Source organism: Paroedura picta, chromosome 3, assembly GCF_049243985.1.
Source record: "Paroedura picta isolate Pp20150507F chromosome 3, Ppicta_v3.0, whole genome shotgun sequence".
In the NCBI taxonomy this organism is placed as follows: Eukaryota; Metazoa; Chordata; class Lepidosauria; order Squamata; family Gekkonidae; genus Paroedura; species Paroedura picta.
In genome coordinates, this window is record NC_135371.1 from 71,444,815 (window position 1) to 71,465,166 (window position 20,352).

The 20,352-nt window shown below is 43.9% G+C and overlaps 1 protein-coding gene across 6 annotated transcripts in view; it reads left to right on the forward strand.

The window, feature by feature from the left end:
- The window catches only part of EBF1 (EBF transcription factor 1), a 793,629-nt gene extending 776,205 nt beyond the window's left edge, over positions 1 to 17,424 (forward strand). For all 6 annotated transcript variants that reach the window (XM_077326387.1, XM_077326391.1, XM_077326392.1 and 3 more), the window contains one exon: positions 14,316 to 17,424. Coding sequence is in view for 2 of the 6 variants with exons in the window: in XM_077326391.1 (XP_077182506.1) it covers positions 14,316 to 14,347 (32 nt within the window). In the remaining 4 variants the exon portion in view is untranslated. The remainder of the gene's footprint in view (positions 1 to 14,315) is intronic.
- The last annotated feature ends 2,928 nt before the right edge of the window (positions 17,425 to 20,352 follow it).

The window sequence follows — 20,352 nt, forward strand, 5'->3', positions numbered from 1 at the left end:
GTCCTCTAGGGATTCCTCAGGTCCTACCGGGCGAAGCGCCTGCCTCAGCTGGGTGTCCCAGGTTGGGGCCAACCCCCCAGACCTCGGCGCGCTCCCCGCCGTGCTTGGGAACCCCATGGCCCGGCGCCTTCCCTTGGCCGCCGCTGCCGAGGGTCTCGGGGTCCCGGACAGCTGCTCCTGGCCCCCCGATTTTCGGAGGAAATCTCCCGGGGACATTAAACTCATGTTCCCGGGGTTCGTGGGGGTCGAGACCGCCCCGTTGCTTGAAAACGCCATCTCTGGATCCGTCCCGATAAGCGCTCGGATGCGATGCCGACCCTGGAGTTCGGTGGGAAGCTCTTACGATGTCGGGGACCCGCTTGCTAACTGAAAAAACAGGATGCCCCTTTGAAGAAAACGTCACGCCAGGCCTGGTGAACGATACAACAGGAACAAGCTTTATTTCAGCAACGTGGAGTCCGCTGGTATGGAGTAAGAGCTTCCACTGAACTCCAGGTGGAAGCTCCCTTTTATACAAAACCCACCTCCTTAGGCTGTATTGCCCCACCCAGTACTTGCGGAGGGAACATGCTGATACAATCATGACTCATGCACGTATGCGAGGTTTTCCGGGGTTCCTGATGGCCCATTTTCCTGGAACAAAGGGCCATCTCCGGGCCCTTGTCAAAAGGTGGAGGGGGACATTGAGGTTCTTTAGCGGCCATTGCCACCTCAACGATCGGGTGGGGCGCCCAGCTGCCGGCTTGCCTATGATCACCATGCCCTACCTCCGTGATCGCGGGCGCCTCTGATGGCGGGGTTCGGTCCGGTTCCCAAGCCACCAAGGACCGAACCACGACAATATCTGAGGTTGTTGATATTTCTCCCTGCAATCTTGATCCCAATTTGTGACTCCTCTAATCCCGCCATTCTCATGATGTGGTCCGCATACAAGTTAAATAGGCAAGATAACAGTATACAGCCTTGCCGAACTCGTTTCTCACTTTTGAACCATGTTCAGTTCTCACTGTTGCTTCTTGACCTGCATATACATTTCTCAAGAGACAAATAAGATGCTCTGGACATGGACATGGGTAGCTTCCCTTAAAAAAGAACACTGTATCAATGGATATTATCAGAAAATATTGATCACTGTATTTGAGGAATAGTAACATAACCTAAACATATTGGGGAGAGCCTCACAAGGAACTTGCCACTGAGGAAAGATTGACAACGGTGGTGAATATTCTGAAATCCTGTTTGGGCTTGTTCTTGGTCAATGTAATAAACATTCAGATTCTTTGATGTGACATTAGGACCTTTATTTTTACACCTGGTACTGATCCTGTTTGTTCGTTCTTGGGAATCCTGGGACTGGTTAGCCTTTTTATTTGGTTTGCCCTGATTTGACAGATATTCTGATACAAGCCCAGGATTGCCCAGGTCATGTTTGCTTGCTTTAATCAGGCAAATAGGGCTCCAAAGGGCTCTCTCATGTCAGGAAAACTGCATGGAAGGGGGCGGGACATCTTTCTTCATGCTATGGTCCTGATTGGCTTAGGCACCTGATTTTCAAGGGAGGAAAAAACTCTTTGGGAACTGTGTAGAGCTCCCAACATCAAATCTAGTTCTGCTCTTGTTTATCTCCAATTATCATGACAGTTTAATACTACTGAGAAATGTGAAAGGAATACTTACATGGGAAAGATCATGGTAACACAATAGAGGACTGTATCCCACCACTCCATTGATAAAAGTGTGTTCTTCTAGCTTAAGCTTTTTCTCACTTAAACAGTTCTTCCTCTAATAGTAGTAGCTGTAGGAAGGGTAGGGTATATGCCAATGATCTTTGTGTATCTAACAATTTCTTTCTGGACATAAAGTAATTTTTTCCTGTTGCCCACTAGCATGCATTCTGTGATGACCCATCTTTGTTTTGACACACTATTATGACAAGAACACTATCATCACTTGTCTAGACCAGTATAGGCAGGTCAGCCTTTTTTCAAATTTTTGACCATGAAGGTACCACTGAAATATTTTTCAGGGTTCAAGGTACCAGGAAATGATTTCAGCTGGCCACAACTCCATGCCACATATACCTCTGGAAGTGAATGGAACCTTGGGCAACAAAGGTTTAAATGGCCAGGGCCCCTCCCCTCCATGCCCATCATTAGACACTTTGGGAGGGGGCATGTCAACCTGCCCAAGTAATACTAAATATCCTCTTCACTTGGAGCCAGAAACAGCACGCATAGTCACTATTTTGAAAAATTTCATGCTGAAGTACCAGTGAGGGGCCTTCATGGTACCATATGGTAACTCAGTAACAGGTTTGCTGGATCGGGGAAATTCGGTTGATGTCATTTACTTGGATTTTAGTAAAGCTTTTGACAAGGTTCCCCATGATGTTCTGATGGATAAATTGAAGGACTGCAATCTGGATTTTCAGATAGTCAGGTGGATAGGGAATTGGTTAGAGAACCGCACTCAAAGAGTTGTTGTCAATGGTGTTTCATCAGACTGGAGAGAGGTGAGTAGCGGGGTACCTCAGGGCTCGGTGCTTGGCCCGGTACTTTTTAACATATTTATTAATGATCTAGATGAGGGGGTGGAGGAACTACTCATCAGGTTTGCAGATGACACCAAATTGGGAGGACTGGCAAATACTCCGGAAGATAGAGACAGAGTTCAACGAGATCTGAACACAATGGAAAAATGGGCAAATGAGAACAAGATGCAATTTAATAAAGATAAGTGTAAAGTTCTGCATCTGGGTCAGAAAAATGAAAAGCATGCCTACTGGATGGGGGATACGCTTCTAGGTAACACTGTGTGTGAACAAGACCTTGGGGTACTTGTGGATTGTAAACTAAACATGAGCAGGCAGTGTGATGCAGCGGTAAAAAAGGCAAATGCCATTTTGGGCTGTATCAACAGAGCCATCACATCAAAATCACAAGATGTCATAGTCCAATTGTATACGGCACTGGTCAGACCACACCTGGAGTACTGTGTACAGTTCTGGAGGCCTCACTTCAAGAGGACGTAGATAAAATTGAAAGGGTACAGAGGAGAGCGACGAAGATGATCTGGGGCCAAGGGACCAAGCCCTATGAAGATATGAGGAACTTGGGAAGGTTCAGCCTGGAGAAAAGGAGGTTGAGAGGGGACATGATAGCCCTCTTTAAGTATTTGAAAGGTTGTCACTTGGAGGAGGTCAGGATGCTGTTTCCATTGGCTGCAGAGGAGAGGTCACGCAGTTTAAACTTCAAGTACAACGATATAGGCTAGATATCAGGAAAAAAAATTTCACAGTCAGAGTAGTTCAGCAGTGGAATAGGCTGCCTAAGGAGGTGGTGAGTTCCCCCTCACTGGCAGTCTTCAAGCAAAGGTTGGATGCACACTTTTCTTGGATGCTTTAGGATGCTTTGGGCTGATCCTGCATTGAGCAGGGGGTTGGACTAGATGGCCTGTATGGCCCCTTCCAACTCTATGATTCTATGATTCTATTTTATGATTCTAGATATCAGGAAAAGATTTTTCACAGTCAGAGTAGTTCAGCAGTGGACTAGGCTGCCTAAGGAGGTGGTGAGCTCCCCCTCACTGGCAGTCTTCAAGCAAAGGTTGGATACACACTTTTCTTGGATGCTTTAGGATGCTTAGGGCTGATCCTGCGTTGAGCAGGGGGTTGGACTAGATGGCCTGTATGGCCCCTTCCAACTCTATGATTCTATGATCCTAATGATTCATCCATGTTTTTGTTGTTGATTTTTTAAATTGTAGTATTTCTTATGATACAATTATATAGACATACCATTCAAATGGTATTTCTTTCCAGTTTTCATTCTAGAATTTTACAAAGCAGATTATTGTGTTTCCAAGGGATTTTCAATGATTCTTCCATTTTGGCAATATACAGTGTTGAAATTTCAGCGACTTTCCGATGTCTAGTTAAAACAATCTTTGCTGCTATTTTCAGGTTTTCAGTAACTACTGTTTAATGCAGTGTTACCAGAAAGTAAATGATTTAAAATTTAAACATGAGCTGTCATAAGACTCTCCTGCAATTTCTAAAATCAAATTGCTATTTCGTTGGTGTATTTTAATAAGGGGTTAGATCCAAAGGACCATGAGCAAATCTCTGCTTTCCTACTTACTCTCAGGGAGTGCAGGGCCTGCAGCTACAGTGTGCTTCCTGAAAAGTAGTTCTAGGGATGTGAGAGAACCCTCGAGAACAGTGCAAGGTATTCCTCTATCGCCTTGGTAGGTGGGAGTAGATTGTGATTGGCTGCCACCATGTTATGTTATGATTTTTAATGTCTTTTAATGGGGTTTTAATTGGGGGTTTTAAGAAAAATGTTACCCGCCACGAGCCTACTCAGGGAGTGGTGGGAAATAAATCTAATAATAATAAATCTAATAATAAATCTAATAATAAATCTAATAATAATAATAATAATAATAATAATAATAATAATAATAATAATAATAATAATATGGCATCTGCATTAAGAAGCAAGAACCAGTGAAGCCATCTCTCTTACATAGAGAAGAGGGAATTATGATATAACTCAGGGACTTTGATTTTAAATTTGCTCCGATTTGTGAGAAAATAAGAGAGACTCCAGATTTATTTTTAAATGGATTGATTGTTATGTTGCCAGAAGTCTTACCTCTTGAATGCCAAGTTCTAGTTACATAGATATATATTGCATTCCTGTCTAACTTCGTTTAGTTGTTGCTATTTGCTTAAAGTACCTTCTCCTTTGCTGATTGGTTGTGTAATTCTTGTACATACGGTGATGTTTGCGGAGAAAACATTACATCCCACTTCCTAAGTTTGCAAGCCTTTTACTCTTCCTGGTTCTTATAAAATTATTGCAGCTGGCCAGATGCTTGGGATGGCTGCTCTGATTTAAAATTACGTATTTGTGCAGTACACTGGTCTAAAGATCATATTCATTTTATTTATTATTCATTTTATTTATTTCATTCTCCCAAACAACCATGCAGTTGACATGTTAAAGAAGCAGGCTTGTTGCAACCATGTGGGCTATGTGCAAGTCCTAGTTGTAATTTTTGTATTTGCTTCCAGTGTTTCACTCTGGCATTAGAATCATAGAATCATAGAATCATAGAGTTGGAAGGGGCCATACAGGCCATCTAGTCCAACCCCCTGCTCAACGCAGGATTAGCCCTAAGCATCCTAAAGCATCCAAGAAAAGTGTGTATCCAACCTTTGCTTGAAGACTTCCAGTGAGGGGGCGCTCACCACCTCCTTAGGCAGCCTATTCCACTGCTGAACGACTCTGACTGAGAAAAACTTTTTCCTGATATCTAGCCTATATCGTTGTACTTGAAGTTTAAACCCATTACTGCGTGTCCTTTCCTCTGCAGCCAGCAGAAACAGCATCCTGCCCTCCTCCAAGTGACAACCTTTCAAATACTTAAAGAGGGCTATCATGTCCCCTCTCAACCTCCTTTTCTCCAGGCTGAACATTCCCAAGTCCCTCAACCTATCTTCATAGGGCTTGGTCCCTTGGCCCCAGATCATCTTCGTCGCTCTCCTCTGTACCCTTTTACGCAGAAGGGGTGGCAATAGGTTATCTCTTTTAAATCTAATGTGCAAACAGCCTGCTCCACAAATGAGTTATATGGCAGCCTCATGATAGGAGCCAATTTAGTCCAGTTGGAATCAACATGATGGGCAATTGGCCTTACACTGAAATCATTGTTTAAACTAGTCTGTGGACTAGTTTCTTACTGTGTGTTATAGGTCACCTTTTACATTTTTCCGATTTTGAGGAGAAAAGCAGGAACTCCTCTTAAGTGGAAATCCCATAAATGCTACTTCTTCAGGGGCCAATAAGAAATATAATGCATTTGTTACAGCAGTGGTACGACTACTGGTGAATAGTTGTTTCTGTGTGCTTGGAGACCCACATGGCTGAGATAACATATGTAATCTGTAATCCCATGTCTTGGCTACATCATGTGATTATTTCCTAGGCCAACATCATACACATGCATCAAAGCTAGTGGTATAAACTTGAAACTAACTGCACAATTGAGGTGTTTACATACATTATCACTGCAATGCTATGTGGGCTATCAAGCCATGAGGAAACATATTTTCAAAGTCAGCCATACAACATCTTTAAACCGCTCCTGCGGAGCGGATTAAATAACTGGTTAAGGGCACCTAAGGAGGGCCCTGTCCGTGATGAGGAAGGGTGCCGATAGGCCCCTTCCTCATGACTGACAATTGCAGGGCCCAATGGGCAGGTGCAAAGCACCTGCCCATTGGGCCCTCCGATTGTCAGTCCGGCGGCAAGGGACCAATTGGTCCCTTGCTACCGGACTGATGAATTGGGAGGCGCCTCCCGATCCGCCCCCCCGGCTGCGCTCCCCACAGCCTCGCCGCCACCATTCTGCTGACCACCGCCCAACAGCGAGCTCCCCGCCGCCCTTGACAGGCCGTCCACCCAGCGCCCGCGGCCCCCTGCCGCCGCGCTGCACTTCACAACGGCTGCCACAGCCCAGCCGCGCCTGGGAGCGCCCGCTGCCGCCACGGCAACACACCCCCGCCTCCACACGCCATCCTGTGACAGGAAACCCGCCACCGACCGGCCCTCCACGCTGTTAGACGCCCAACCCGCCCACACGGCGCCCGAACCTCACCCGCACACCCTGCAGCTTGTCCACCGAGCCTGCTGCCTGCCTCCTGGCCTCCCACGATGCCTCTCTACAGCCCGTGCCATCTTTCCCTGCACGGGACCCACCTCCGGTAGGCCGCGTCTGCTCCTGCCAAATCGCCGCCTGCGCCCCGCCCACCCTCCGAGCCCTCCCTGCTGCACCGCCACAATCCCGCGCCCTCCCTAGTGCCCGCTGTCTTAGTTACAGCGGGCTCTATTTCTAGTTTATATGTAAAGCAAGTCTGGGTTACAATTAATGCAAAGCAATCTCCTCAGGTAGCACAATAGGAAATAGTTTGTGAACTTCTTAAAGTTCCACCAAACCCAGGTGAAAGTTGAATGTACACAAATTCATGAGTAGCTTACAGTCAAGGACATTTCTAGATGATCAAAATGTGTTGCAACTATATTAGGATTATTGCAGGAAGTCTTTCCAAGTTCTGTATCAATGATGGTAGAGTGTTATCTACTCCCCAAGTTGTATATGGGGAAGACAGGTTTGCTTCTGATCTCTTTCTAAAAGGATGTGAACTCAAGAACAGAAGATTAGGATTGATTTGCAAGGAAGCAGTTTAGGCGAAGAAGGACACGACACCAACTTGGCGAAAAAATGGCTACAGCCTTTAATAACAATAACCCACCATGGGGTTGGCCTGGCAGGAGGGAAGAACCTGACCACACAGCAGTCCGGCTGCTCAATCTTGTTCCCCGAGATGGCCAAGGCCCACTCCACTCCCAGCCTGCTTTGGATCCGTCGCCTGCAGGACCTCCCCCACTCGCACGGCATGGCGCTCCTTTTTACCAGGCTCTGCATGGGGGGTCATATCCCCTCCCCCGGCCCCCGTTTTCACTCCTGCTCTCAGCCCCAGCAGAGGGCCTCCTCCGGGTGCCTCGAAGCCCCATCCAACCCCCACTACTACTTCCTGCCCTGCCTTGGGACACTTCCCTGGGTGCTAGTATGGCTGCCACCCATTCCTGTTGCGCTTTATGGGCACTTACCCTCTGCCCCGAATCCCGCTATCATGTCCTCTATTCCCCTTGAGGGGAGGGGGACTTACTCGCTCCCTCCCACCCCGCTGCAGCTTCCCCGATTGCTGCCTCTAAGCCATCCTGCACTGTTTGCCCTACCCCCCTGTGAGCAGCCTCTCACTCGCTGTGCACTGAAAGGGCATGGAGCCAAGCATCTCGCGCCCTGAGACCGCCAGCCACGCTCCTCCCTCAATGAGGGCAGCAGCCTACTCAGTCCCACTGGCGCACCTCGCTCTTCTCGCGACCGCAGCGAAGCTTCTGCGTCCACCCGGGCGGAGAGGCAGGCCAAGCGCATGTGGCGGCTATTTATAGCTGTCCGTTGCCTGCTCCACCCCTGATGCAATGCGCTTAACACCCTTGCCCTGCTCAGGGCACGTCGCACCCTTCTTCTCCTGCATCCCCGCCGCATCAACCCGCGGGACCGGGCCGCCTATTCTAAGAATCTTTAACCGCTCCTATTAAATAAAAGGGTAAGGCCAGCTGGGGAGAAGTTAGGGCGGGCCCTGTCCAGGATAAAAACTCAGAGGGCCCATTCAGGACCCGCAAAGTGGCTCCTGATTGGGCCCTCCGAGTGTCCATGCAGGGCCAAGCAGCCAATGGGGATGCACGCAAAGCGCCTTCCTATTGGCCCCTCATCAGGACAGGCCAAAATTCCATTCACGCAGCCCAGTCTGGCTGCCAGTCTTCTCCTGACCACCACAGGGAGAGGAGGGCAGTAGGGCTGCCAACGGGGATGAGAACAGAGGCTTGGACACGCTGCGCAAGCCCTTTTTGCCCCAAGGCTGTCCTAACTGTCATGTCCAACTGTAAATTGCCTCAGAACCCTGACAGAGCTGGCAGGAGGCTGCAGAGTGCTCCCCCCCCCTTCAGGCCTGCTGCAAAGGAGCCTCTGACAGGCCCTGACTGAGGGGAGGAGGCCTTTCCAAGAGCAACGCAGGGGAGTCTGAGGGCCTTCCTTTTGAGGGGGGGGGACTTTCCCCTTCTGCCAAAGAGTTGCCTGACAGGGAGGCCACAGAAAACCCCTTCTCACTTAAAATACTGCTCTGCCCAAGCCATGTGTTTTTCTTCTTTGCAACTCTGCAGATTTGAGGCCACTGCACAGCGTTATTCTGCAAAGGAAACTGGCTCTTTTGTTTCCTTTTTCATCTGCACAACAACCCTGTGCAGTAGGCCTCAAGTCTTTCAATTCAACAACAACCTGTGAGGGAAGCCTTAAATGTTTCTTCTCTACCATAACCCTGTCCAAAGTAGCCCTTTCTGCCTGGGGAGCTGATCTTTATACTCTGCAGGTGAGCTGTAATTCCAGGAGCTCTCCAGGCCACACCTGTAGGTTGGCTACCCCTGGGTTGGAAATATTCCTGGAAGTTTGGAGGTGGGACTTCAAAATCGTACAATGCCTCAGAGTCCAGCCTTCAAATGAGCCATTTTTGCCTGCAGTTGGTAGGGAGTGGTGCAGGAGTGTCCCTCCTGGCCTATGGGTTATGGCCAGCCCTTACCAGCAACTGTTTGTATTATGGGGCTCAGACAGGAAAACCAGCATCAGTCCTGTGAGTCTGGAAAGTGCAGGAAGATCTAAATAAATATTTACTGCCTGAAACTGTAAATAGAGAACAAGTAAATATATGGAGACACATAGTAACTGAAATTACTGGCCTGGCAAATAACCTTGGCCTGGCAAATAAAAAAACATTATAAAAAATCTTACTAAGGTCAAAACTGCTGTGCACAGGGAGTCTTCCTCTTAGGGTTGGCAACTTCCCTGTGAGGCTCGCTACCCCACCTCCCTCTTGGGGAGTCTGCTATGGGGAGAGAAGGCAATCTTCAAGCAATAGTTGGATACACACTTTTCTTGGATGCTTTAGGATGCTTAGGGCTGATCCTGCGTTGAGCAGGGTGTTGGACTAGATGGCCTGTATGGCCCCTTCCAACTCTAAGATTCTATGATTCTATAAGGGGAAGATGATTGGAAAATGCTTTGAGACACCTGAGGCCTGCTGGGTCACTGTGGCCCATTCCCAGTTCTCTCAGATCTCTCACAACCCTACATACCTCACATGTTGACTGTTGTGGAAAGACAAATGGAAAAGGTGTTTGTAAACCGCTTTGAGACTCCTTTGGGTAGTAAGCAATAGGGTACAAAAATCCGTTCTTCTAAGGAGCAACCATAAAAGAAGCATGTGGGAACATAACATTTTACCAACAGTGAAAACATGGGAGACAGAAGGAACAGGGTGGACACCTGTGTACTGTGACGACCCCATGTGTTTTAGGGCAGAGGGGCATTTCAGTGAATGTGGCCTAATTTACACAAGAAGGAAAATGACACATAACTGAGAGGAATTGGTTGTCATGTAATCTTCCCCTAAGAAGAGTCTCCAGTCTGATTTTCCCTTCACATATCTGAGGACATGGCTATGGAAAGCTCATCTGTAACCACTATGCCAAAATTCCCAAAGGTCAGTCCTCTCCCACACTGAACGAACAGTCCACACCACAGGTTCTTGACACCCATATCTCCACACCCATGCCCTCATTTGCCACCATGCAACCACAACCTCCCACACAACACACACATTCAACCCCATGCCCTTACAGACTGGACAACTCCTCCCCTTCCTCTTCCCACTGCCAAGCTCTAGCGCCCGTTGTATTCTTGGATATAACGGGCTTTGCCCCTAGTATAATATAAAATAAGCTCAATGTGGGTGGGAATGGCGAGGGTAAAGACAGCTAGCCATTCAGATATTGATATTTTTTAATAATAATCTTGAAGATGGCTTCTGTATATTGGCGGCATATGAATTCTTAAATTAAAAAATTAAGAAGACCTAAGCAATCAAAACACTTGCCTTTGTTTAAAAGGGAGCCTAGGTAGATTGAATTCAATACTGCTGATCATATAAACATCGCTAATAGGAATTTGATTTTCTCTCCTGTACCTTAAGAGGTATTTGGCCCCAGAATCAGCTCCCCCCTCCCCAAGGATCTGCAGTCTTCCCCTTTGCAGTCATATGCCCTTCTGGAACAGAACCAATATTTACTATCTGCTAAAAACACAAGTAGCACCAGAATGAATGCAGTGACTGGGCCAAACCTGAAAGGACACTCAGTTGTGGAGGGAATTGGTGATGAAAAGATGCTGTAAATACTTTTATTCCAAAGGAACCAGGAAAGTCAGATCCATGAAGCAAGGCAAGCTGGATGTGGTCAAACAAGAGATGACAAGACTGAACATCAACATATTGGGAATCAGTGAACTAAAATGGACAGGAATGGGTGAATTTAATTCGGATGACCGTCAGGTATACTACTGTGGGCAAGAATCTCTCAGAAGAAATGGAGTAGCCTTCATAATCAATAAAAGAATAGGAAAAGCAGTGTTGGGATACAATCCCCAAAATTACAGAATTAGTTTGAATCCAAGGCAAACCATTCAACATCACAGTAATCCAGTTCTATGGCCCAATCACTGCTGCTGAAGAGGATGAAGCTGACCAGTGCCTGAAGAACTATGAACGGAGGTTCACAACATTGTACAAGAGGTAGCAACTAAAACGATCCCAAATAAAAAGGAATGCAAGAAAGCAAAATGCCTATCTGAGGAAGCTTTACAAATATCTGAGGAGAGAAGGGAAGTGAAAGGCAAGGGAGAAAGAGAAAGATACACCCAACTGAATGCTGAATTCCCGAGAATAGCTAGAAGATATAAGAATGCCTTCTTAAATGAACAGTGCAAACAAATAGAAGAAAACAATAGAATAGGGAGGACCAGAGTTCTCTTCAAAAAAAATTGGAGATATGAAGAGAACATTTCATGCAAAGATGGGTATGATAGAGGACCAAAATGGTAGGGACCTAACAGAAGCAGAAGAGATTTAAAAATGGTGGCAAAATTATACAGAAGCACTATCCAAGAGCGACCTTAACACCCCTAATAACCAAGAGGGGTTAGTCATTGACCTGGAGCCAGACATCCTGGAATGTGAAGTCAAATGGGCTTTAGGAACTCTGAACAACAATAAAGCTAGTGGAGGTGACAGCATTCCAGTTGAACTCTTCAAAATCTTAAAAGACGATGCAGTAAAAGTGCTACGCTCAGTATGCCAGCAAATTTGGAAAACTCAACAATGGCCACAGGACTGGAAAAGGCCAGTTTACATTCCAATCCCAAAGAAGGGCAATGCCAAAGAATGTTCAAAATACCGCATCATTGTACTCATTTCTCATGCTAGCAAAGTTATGCTCAAAATCCTACAAGCTCGGCTGCAGCAATATGTGACTGAGAACTTTCAGAAGTACAGGCAGGATTTCGAAGAGGCCGAGGAACTAGAGATCAATTTGCCCACATACGCTGGATCATGGAGAAAGCTAGGGACTTCCAGAAAAACATCTACTTCTGCTTCACTGACTATGCTAGCCTTTGATTGTGTGGAGCAGTGGTCCCCAACCTTTCTGAGGCTGGGGACTGGCAGGGCATTTGGCCGCGCCTGCGCGGGCCATGCCCGCGCATCTGGACACGTCCACGGGCCGCGCCCGTGCATTGCACATGTGCAAATGCGCCATGCGCGGCCAAATCTCAGCCCGAATCGCGGCCCGGCCCTGATTCCCTCTCCCTGCCCTCCCGCAGTAAGAAGGTTCCCGGGCCACAAGCTTGCGGCCTGGGAAGTTTTTTACTGCGGGGGTGGCGGGGAGAGGGAGCCACGGCCCGGCGCCATGGTCTTCGCGGCCCGGCACCGGGCCGCGGCCCGCAGGTTGGGGACCTCTGGTGTGGAGGACAAAAAATTGTGGCAAGTTCTTAAATAGATGGGAATACCAGATCATCTTATCTGTCTCTTGAGAAACCTATATGCAGGTCAAGAAGCAACAGTGAGAACCGGGTGTGGAATCACTGATTGGTTCAAAATTGAGAAACAAGTTCAGCAATGCTGTATACTGTCATCTTGCCTATTTAACTTGTATGCGGACCACATCATGAGAAAGGGAGGGTTAGATGAGTCACAAATTGGGATCAAGATTGCAGGAAGAAATATCAACAACCTCAGATATGAAGATGATACCTCTTAATGGCAGAAAGCGAAGAGGAACTAAAGAGCCTCTTGATGCGGGTGAAGGAGGGAGAGTGCAAAAGTTGGCTTTAAACTCATCATCAAGAAAATGAAGATTATGTCATCTGGCCCTCTCAATTCCTGGCAAATAGATGGGGAAGAAATGGAGATAGTGACAGATTTTAATTTCCTGGGCTCCAAGATCACTGCAGATGGGGAGTGCAGCAAAGAAATTAAAAGGCAAATCTAGACAGCATCCTAAAAAGCAGAGACATTACCCTGCCAACAAAAGTGCATCTAGTCAAGGATATGGTCTTCCCAGTTGCAATGTATGGCTGTGAATGTTGGACCATAAGGAAGGCCGAGCGTCAAAGAATTGAGGCTTTTGAACTCTGGTGCTGGAGAAGACTCTTGCGAGTCCCTTGGACTGCAAGGTGAACAAACCGATCAAACCTAGAGGAGATCAGCCCTGACTGTTCTGTAGAAGGCCAAATCCTGAAGGTGAAACTCAAATAATTTGGCCACCTCATGAGAAGAAAGGATAGCGACAAAAGAGTGCAAAAGCAAAATGGGACGACAGAGAATGAGGTGGCTGGATGGAGTCGCTGTAGCAGGTGGTGCGAGCTTACATAGACTCCGGGAATGATAGAGAACAGGAAGGCTTGGAGGATCATTGTACATGGGGTTGCAATGGGTTGGACACAACTTCGCACCTAACAACAACAACAAAAACACAATTTATTTCACAATTGTTTTAATCTGCAGTCAGTGGATTAGATCCAGTGACTTCATTTCACCATGCAAGGGCCTTACTCTAGCAAAAGCAGTCTTGCTTCAGCGGAGGATGTCTCCTCACTGCTCGGAAGGAACTTTTTGGGTCCAATCTAAGATATGGTCACTGCTTCTGTTCCTTCAATATGTTTCGGTGCCCACAAAAATGTTTGGGTTTATTTTAAAATCAGAAGGGAAAAAAATGAACTTTTTGGGTCAAAGAAAGTGTTTTAATGTTTTTCTCACATCAGAAAAAATATGAAATTTTAGGGTCCACGAAACTCTATTTTAATTTGCCTAAAACAGAAAAGAATGTGTTGGCATATTTAAGTTATATCAAAAATAATTTTGATATTGATTTTATTATGGCAAATAATAAATAAGGCAAATGTGCCTAGGGCCCACAATAATCAGAATGCAGCCCTGCCTAAAACTAATTGTATAAAACTCACTTCTGATTCTCATGGAAGAGATTTAGATGGAGGTTTAGAGATTTAGATTGATATTTTTTAAATATTTTAACTTATTTACATGGGACTTCCTTCTTAATACATATTACCATAAGGTTTTTTGTGACAAACACTTATTTAATTTTCTATGTTTACACAACTGAAATTAATACTTCTAGAGTAATTGCCTTATTTTAGTATGTTTTTCCCCCAAGCTGTTGCTCGGTGTAGTGTGTAAAATACTAAATGTAGCATAGATTATTACACTAATAGTAAATGTTTGAAATGGATAATCTTGTTCACAAAGTGACTTCTCTTCCCCACCCTCTTGTCTGTTTTAACAGCTATATCTGGTATGATCGTCCCCCCCATGTGAAAGAATTGCCTTGAAGAATTGTACTAATGAAGAAAGTTGGATTCTGCTTCAGAACAAAATCTGACACAAGTCCCAGAGTGGAACTTTTAACTCAGGCCTTTTTCTTTTCTTTTCTTTTTTTAAAAAAGGAAGTTCACAATACCTGCAACATTTTTAAACAAAATAAAGTGTAAAGCTTCACCACCCTTGCAAAATAATATTGAAATTCATGAAGAATCTGGAAGTGCAAGGTGTTCATTTGAGTTGCCCATCCCAAGTACTTGGGAGGAAGAATAATTTTTGTTTTTGTTTTTCCAGCCTTTATTTTAACTCTGCTGCCATTTGTCTGTTACAAATCATATTGGGAGGCGCTATTGCTGATAGCCCTTTTATTTAATTAAAAATATTTTAAAAGTTATGTGAAGAGAAGGCAAAAGCTTAAAAATTAGCTTGCACAGAACAGAAGTAGAAGTGCCAGATAGGGGTGGTTGTTTTCCTTCCTTAGAAGAGTTCAGGGCCATGCCAGTCAAGAGTTGGCTCGTGCTTGTTACCCATCCAGATAAAGTTTGCTCATCTGATGTTTTGCATTCTTGGTATGTTTGTATGGATGTATATATATTCACGTGCACACACATACACACACCATTAATTGGATTCCAAGTCTATTTTAGGGGCAGGAAGACTTTTTTGATCCTCTGTTTCTTAGAATATCGTACTTATGTGATTGTGTAAATACTGCAAGACAGAAAATTAGCAAAAGTGTAGCTAATGACATGCATATCCCAACTTTACCTTGAAAACCCAGTGCCTCTGGATATAATGCTGAAACTGCAGAATTAGATTAGCATGGCTCTCTATCTTTAGCTTATATCAAAACCTTTCCAAACAAGTGTCCTCCCTTACTCTCTTAAATGCAGTTTAACTCCAGTCCATGCATACAAATCTGTTTGGGATTTGATGCAACAGGATAAAGGCACAAATGTGAGCCACTTTTTTTCTTTGCATTTTCTCAGCCAAAATATCATCCCTAGCTTGTTTCCATGCCCCCCCCTTTGGGGGTCAAAAGGCAGAGACATCCTGCCAGCCCACAAATGAGCCAGAAGCACACAAACATGTTGGTTGGTTTCAAGCTTCAGTTGCTTTTGTATTCATGAACCTTTTCAGTTGAAAACATAATCTCTTTAAGTAAAAGGTAATGGCTTCTTCAGCAGCAAATTATAATATGAAAGAGAGCTGAAGAAGAGAGAAGAATCTAGGAAGGCTACATATCTCATCCTCACAGGAATTTTGGGGAACTATTTGTAAGATACTTTGTCAAAGGTGCAGCAAACTTCTGAGGATGCATTACCCAATCTTTTGTCTTTGCCATTGTGTTTTGTATGTAATTATAAACAATGTAGATTTTGGGTGATTTTTTTTGGCCAAAGTTATTGTTATATTTATACATTATAATGTCTTAAGAGAATTTTTCAGTCTCACACACACACACACACAAGAATTACTGCATATTTTGCAAAACAAGCTCACTACCTTTAAGATCGCACATGCTTGCAAATTGAATTAATGAAAAAAAGATTTTTTAAAAAGACAGATTTTGTAAAATATCCATATAAATAATGTATTTATCCTTGGAATTTGTACATTGCTTTTTCTCCTGCAGCACCCCCTGTTTATTTTATTGTGTATGTTTGGTATGTGAAAAGTGCTAATTTGTTTGGTCACTCCCAGGTGTATTAGCTGTTTAAATGTGATTTTAATACAATTCATTTATAGGGTTTTTTTAGAAATTGTTTTCAACCATGCTTCCATTTTTGTTTAATTTCTGCTCAAATGCCATTGTCTATTTTTGTATTATTTGTAAGTTAAAAAGTTTTTTTTCCAATATATGGCAAAAAGTAGCATATTATTCCTGTAGCATTTAGTTAAGTAGATTTTTAAAAATTATCCTTTGCTTTTGAAGCTTATAAAAATCGAATGCTGTTTTACTCTATTAATATGCATGGAATCTCTCCCCTTTGGAGTGACGCATTTTTGTGCATTAAATATGGGGGAAATCAATGAAAATACTTTCTTTCTTGTCTGCTTGTATATTTCTCTATCTTTCACATAAATATAAACCAGCAGATTGGATGCCTTAACAATGCAAATCATATTCATTTCACTTGTACATTGTACTGCGCACCAGAACTGTCAATCATCACTAACGTTCTAAGGAAAAAATGGAATTTGAAAAGCACAAACTGTTTTGTTACCTTAAGACAATGTGACTTTTTCTAGACAAGCAACAATGCTGCAACTGTACATGCTTTCTGTATGAATTTTGCAATGGATTTTACTCAGATGTCACTGTGTGATCTTTTGGGGAAAGGAGTGGGGCAGGGGAGGACAGAGGGGGGAAATTCCAAAAGGTTGGAATGGTTAAGAACACACTTACACATAAAGAAACTGGAAAATATAAGGAATATCAATGTATTGTTTCTCTATACATTTATTCTCCATACATTTATTCTAATTCACATAGTGAGCAACAGCACTGCAATGTAATCAAATTTAAAGCCATATTTTTTCCCGTCACGCTCTCCACTGAACCCCATTCAGACTGAGATGCACCATGCTAAGTCATATCCATATGTATCCCTTTCTTTCAAGGTCCAAAGATCCTTTGAAAAAATGTAGAATTTGTTTCTATCTCCAGCTATTTATGGTGTGCTATTAAAAGGGAATCTATATTTTATAAGCCCCCTCAGCCTCCCAACTTTTGTGTGACTATTATAGATGCCACTCTTTACAGAATATGGCTTTAAGTGGAAATGATCATGTTTCAGTCTTTACTAAGTGAAGCCCCACATTGCCTGGGTTGTGTGAAGGATGCCTATTTCCTCTTCATTGTACCTGACTGCATCTAAAAAGAAAATCATCTCTGATTCTACTAATCTTTCACCTTCTTAACTAAACCTTTTGGAATAGATACACACACTGTACAGTCCTATTGTTAGAGAAAACTAACTACTGTAGAGATTGTTATACTTTTTTTGCAGAAACTCAAGCTGTAAAAACTTTTCAACTTTAACAATATTTAATTAAAGTTACTTCCTGTCTGTGAGTGCAGTTCCTGGCCGTGTATTTATTAATTTGGCTACTGGGTCAACAGATAATTAGAAATGCTGCATGAAAGCCAGTGTCTGACCAGATAGATATCCCCTTTTCTGTATTTGTATGTTGCGAAACATAAAGCAGCAGAAACGGGAAAATAAAGCTGCAGATATTGAACTCATGATGAGATTCTTCAAAGCATGGTTGTTTGCAGAAAATGACTTCCAGATTTCATATTCTGAGCTTCAAACAGAATCACAATGATCTACAGTCCAGTAAGATTATTATTCAATTATTAGGAATTTAAATGGGGATCTGTGACAGACATTTTGACTACATGGTGACTTGCTTGCCTGGTGCAAAGCTTGTGGACATATATTATCTAAAAAGGTTGATAGTGCTGGGAGCACTAGTGACACTAGGGGCCATTCCGCACCAGAATCTATGTTGCAAATTGGTTGCGGAAAGAAAAAACGCCATTTTAAATAGTGGAATTCGTTGTTATGCATACCTGCCTTTGTAGTGGAATCCAGTTGCGTTTCTATAGTTTCCCACAGGTTTCCAGTCTCGGCAAAAATCGCTATCCAGGAAGCGATATTTGCCGAGCTTTGTCCCGCCCCTGGCCGTCAATCAAACAAGCAGCCAATGGGCGGCCGTTATCATGCTCCCGAAAAGCCCCTTTCCCTTTAAGGAAGGTTTAAAAAAAAAACACGTTGAGACCAATTTAGCTAGCAGGTGGCGTGTGAGCTGCCGTTTCATCGTTGCCACGCTCCCCCTGAGTGAAAAAAAATGCCCCCTCCCCCCCCCGCACGGGCGAGATTTTCGGCCCAAAATAAAGGGGAAAATAAACCAGCAAATGGGGCTGTGTGGTGCTTGGTGACTTAAAACAGCTCTGGGGAGGGACTGCAGCCGGGGAAGCCTCGCTGGGTAAACGAAGGCTCGCCAGTTCATTGATCTCTGTTCACTCCGAGAAAAAAAAATGGCAATCGCTTCGCCGGAAGATCAGAGGAGAGAGCCAGGGGGAGGGACTTTGCAGAAACTGCAACAATGGTAACGCACAGAACTTTTCCGCTAGTGTTGCAGATTGGTTGCGAGAGTGTAGCACTTTCCAGAGGGTGAATCCACGTTTTGGGATTTCCCTGAAAGCGCTACAACGAAGTGCTTTTTGTGGATCGGTTTCAGGAGTGTGGCAGATTGTCTACGATGTTGTGCATAACCGCATTGTTGTGGCGATTACAATTTGCCACACTCCTGCTACAAAGAATCTGTGCGGAATGGCCCTAGGTAATGTAATCATGTGGCCCTGGAATAAAAATATAGGTTACTAGGCAGAAAGGTTTCACACCAGAGCCAGCTAGATAGAGGATGAGAAAGTGGTATTGGAAGGAAAGGTTTTCTTAGGCACTATGGAACTACTGAGACAAGACAAACCTGTACAAAAAAGACTGCTTTACTTGAACCAAAAGGGAATCAGGCTGCTAGTGATACCAAGAAGGTGGAAGAATAGCTTTTAAACTAATTCCAGGGGAAAGCTGAAGGAGCTGGTAAGCCTCAAGTTCGAAAATCTATGGGATACAGTCATCCCTGGTATAAAGTCTATAGGCAGAACAGGGAGGCTAGGATTGTGGGAAATACTGTGTTATACTTCAAAGAGGACTTAGAATGATCTAATGATCTAACAAATTGGAGTGGAGTGGAAAAAGACATCAAGGGAATTACTTCCTGACACAAGCAATATGGGTGGAAATACTGGGTCATAAGAATTATTTAAAAGGTGTATATTATCACCCACCTGATCAAACACTTGAGGCTCATCTTGAAATGAAGAAGAAAATAAAAGAGGTGACTTTCTGAGGCTCAATATTAGAAAACTTCAACTATCCTCACTTTGACTCGGTAAACATGTGCTCAAGTCATGCTGTGGAAATGAGATTCCTAGACATCATAGACATCCCAGAGTCAATAAGTAGGATAATGATCTTAGACTTGATTCTGAGTAGGTCCCAAGAACTGGTGATAGATGTAGAAACTGAAGCACCAATTGCAACAGTGACCACAATGCTATTAAGTTCAGCATTCATATCAATAAAAATTTACCCAAATTCTGAAACAATAACATTCCGTTTTATAAAGAAGGAATTTTACAAAAATGAGAGAAATAATTAACATGAGAATTGTTTCCTAGAGAATGCTTGGAGGCTATTATAACTACCCTAATTAAAGCCCAGATAAAATTCACTCCCAGGTTAGGAAAGGCACTGCCTAGTCTAAATGAATGCCTGTATTGTTAACAATGCAAGTCAAGGAAGCTGTAAAAAGGCCTCTTTTAAAAAGTGGAAAGTCTGCCCCAATAACTTGAGCAGAAGGGAACAGGGTCTGGCAAAAGAAATATAAGTCAATAAACATGAATTTGAGGAGCAAGTTCTAATAGCACCAAGACAAAAATAAATACTGTAATATTTTATATATAATATAGATTTTATCAAGATAGGCTAAGTAAAAAATGTTAAAACATTAAAGAGGGCAAATAGTTTAAAAATATCTTTCTGTCCCACCATTCTGTAACTTCTCATTGTTGCAGCTACTCAGACTACTCAGGTACAGTTAATTTTAGTTCTAAATAGGCTCAGGGGTTCTTGGCTAGCTTGACTGCATCACATAAAGGGTTAAATAGAAGGTCAAACAAAGGACAAAGATTAAAACTAAAAGCATAGGAAGGGGAGGGGCTCAAGTTAACTGGCTCCAGAGAGGGATGACATTCTGACCCAAGTTATTTACTTAGGGGTCCTATGAGTAGGCCCCAACTTTATGAGTTATCAAACCCTGTTCCAGTGATGAAGTGCTCCAGCTCCAGTGATAGTGCCTGAAACTAGAGAATGAACATACAAGTTTAGAAGACATGTAAGTTCAGCATCAGGATAAGGAGGTCAGAG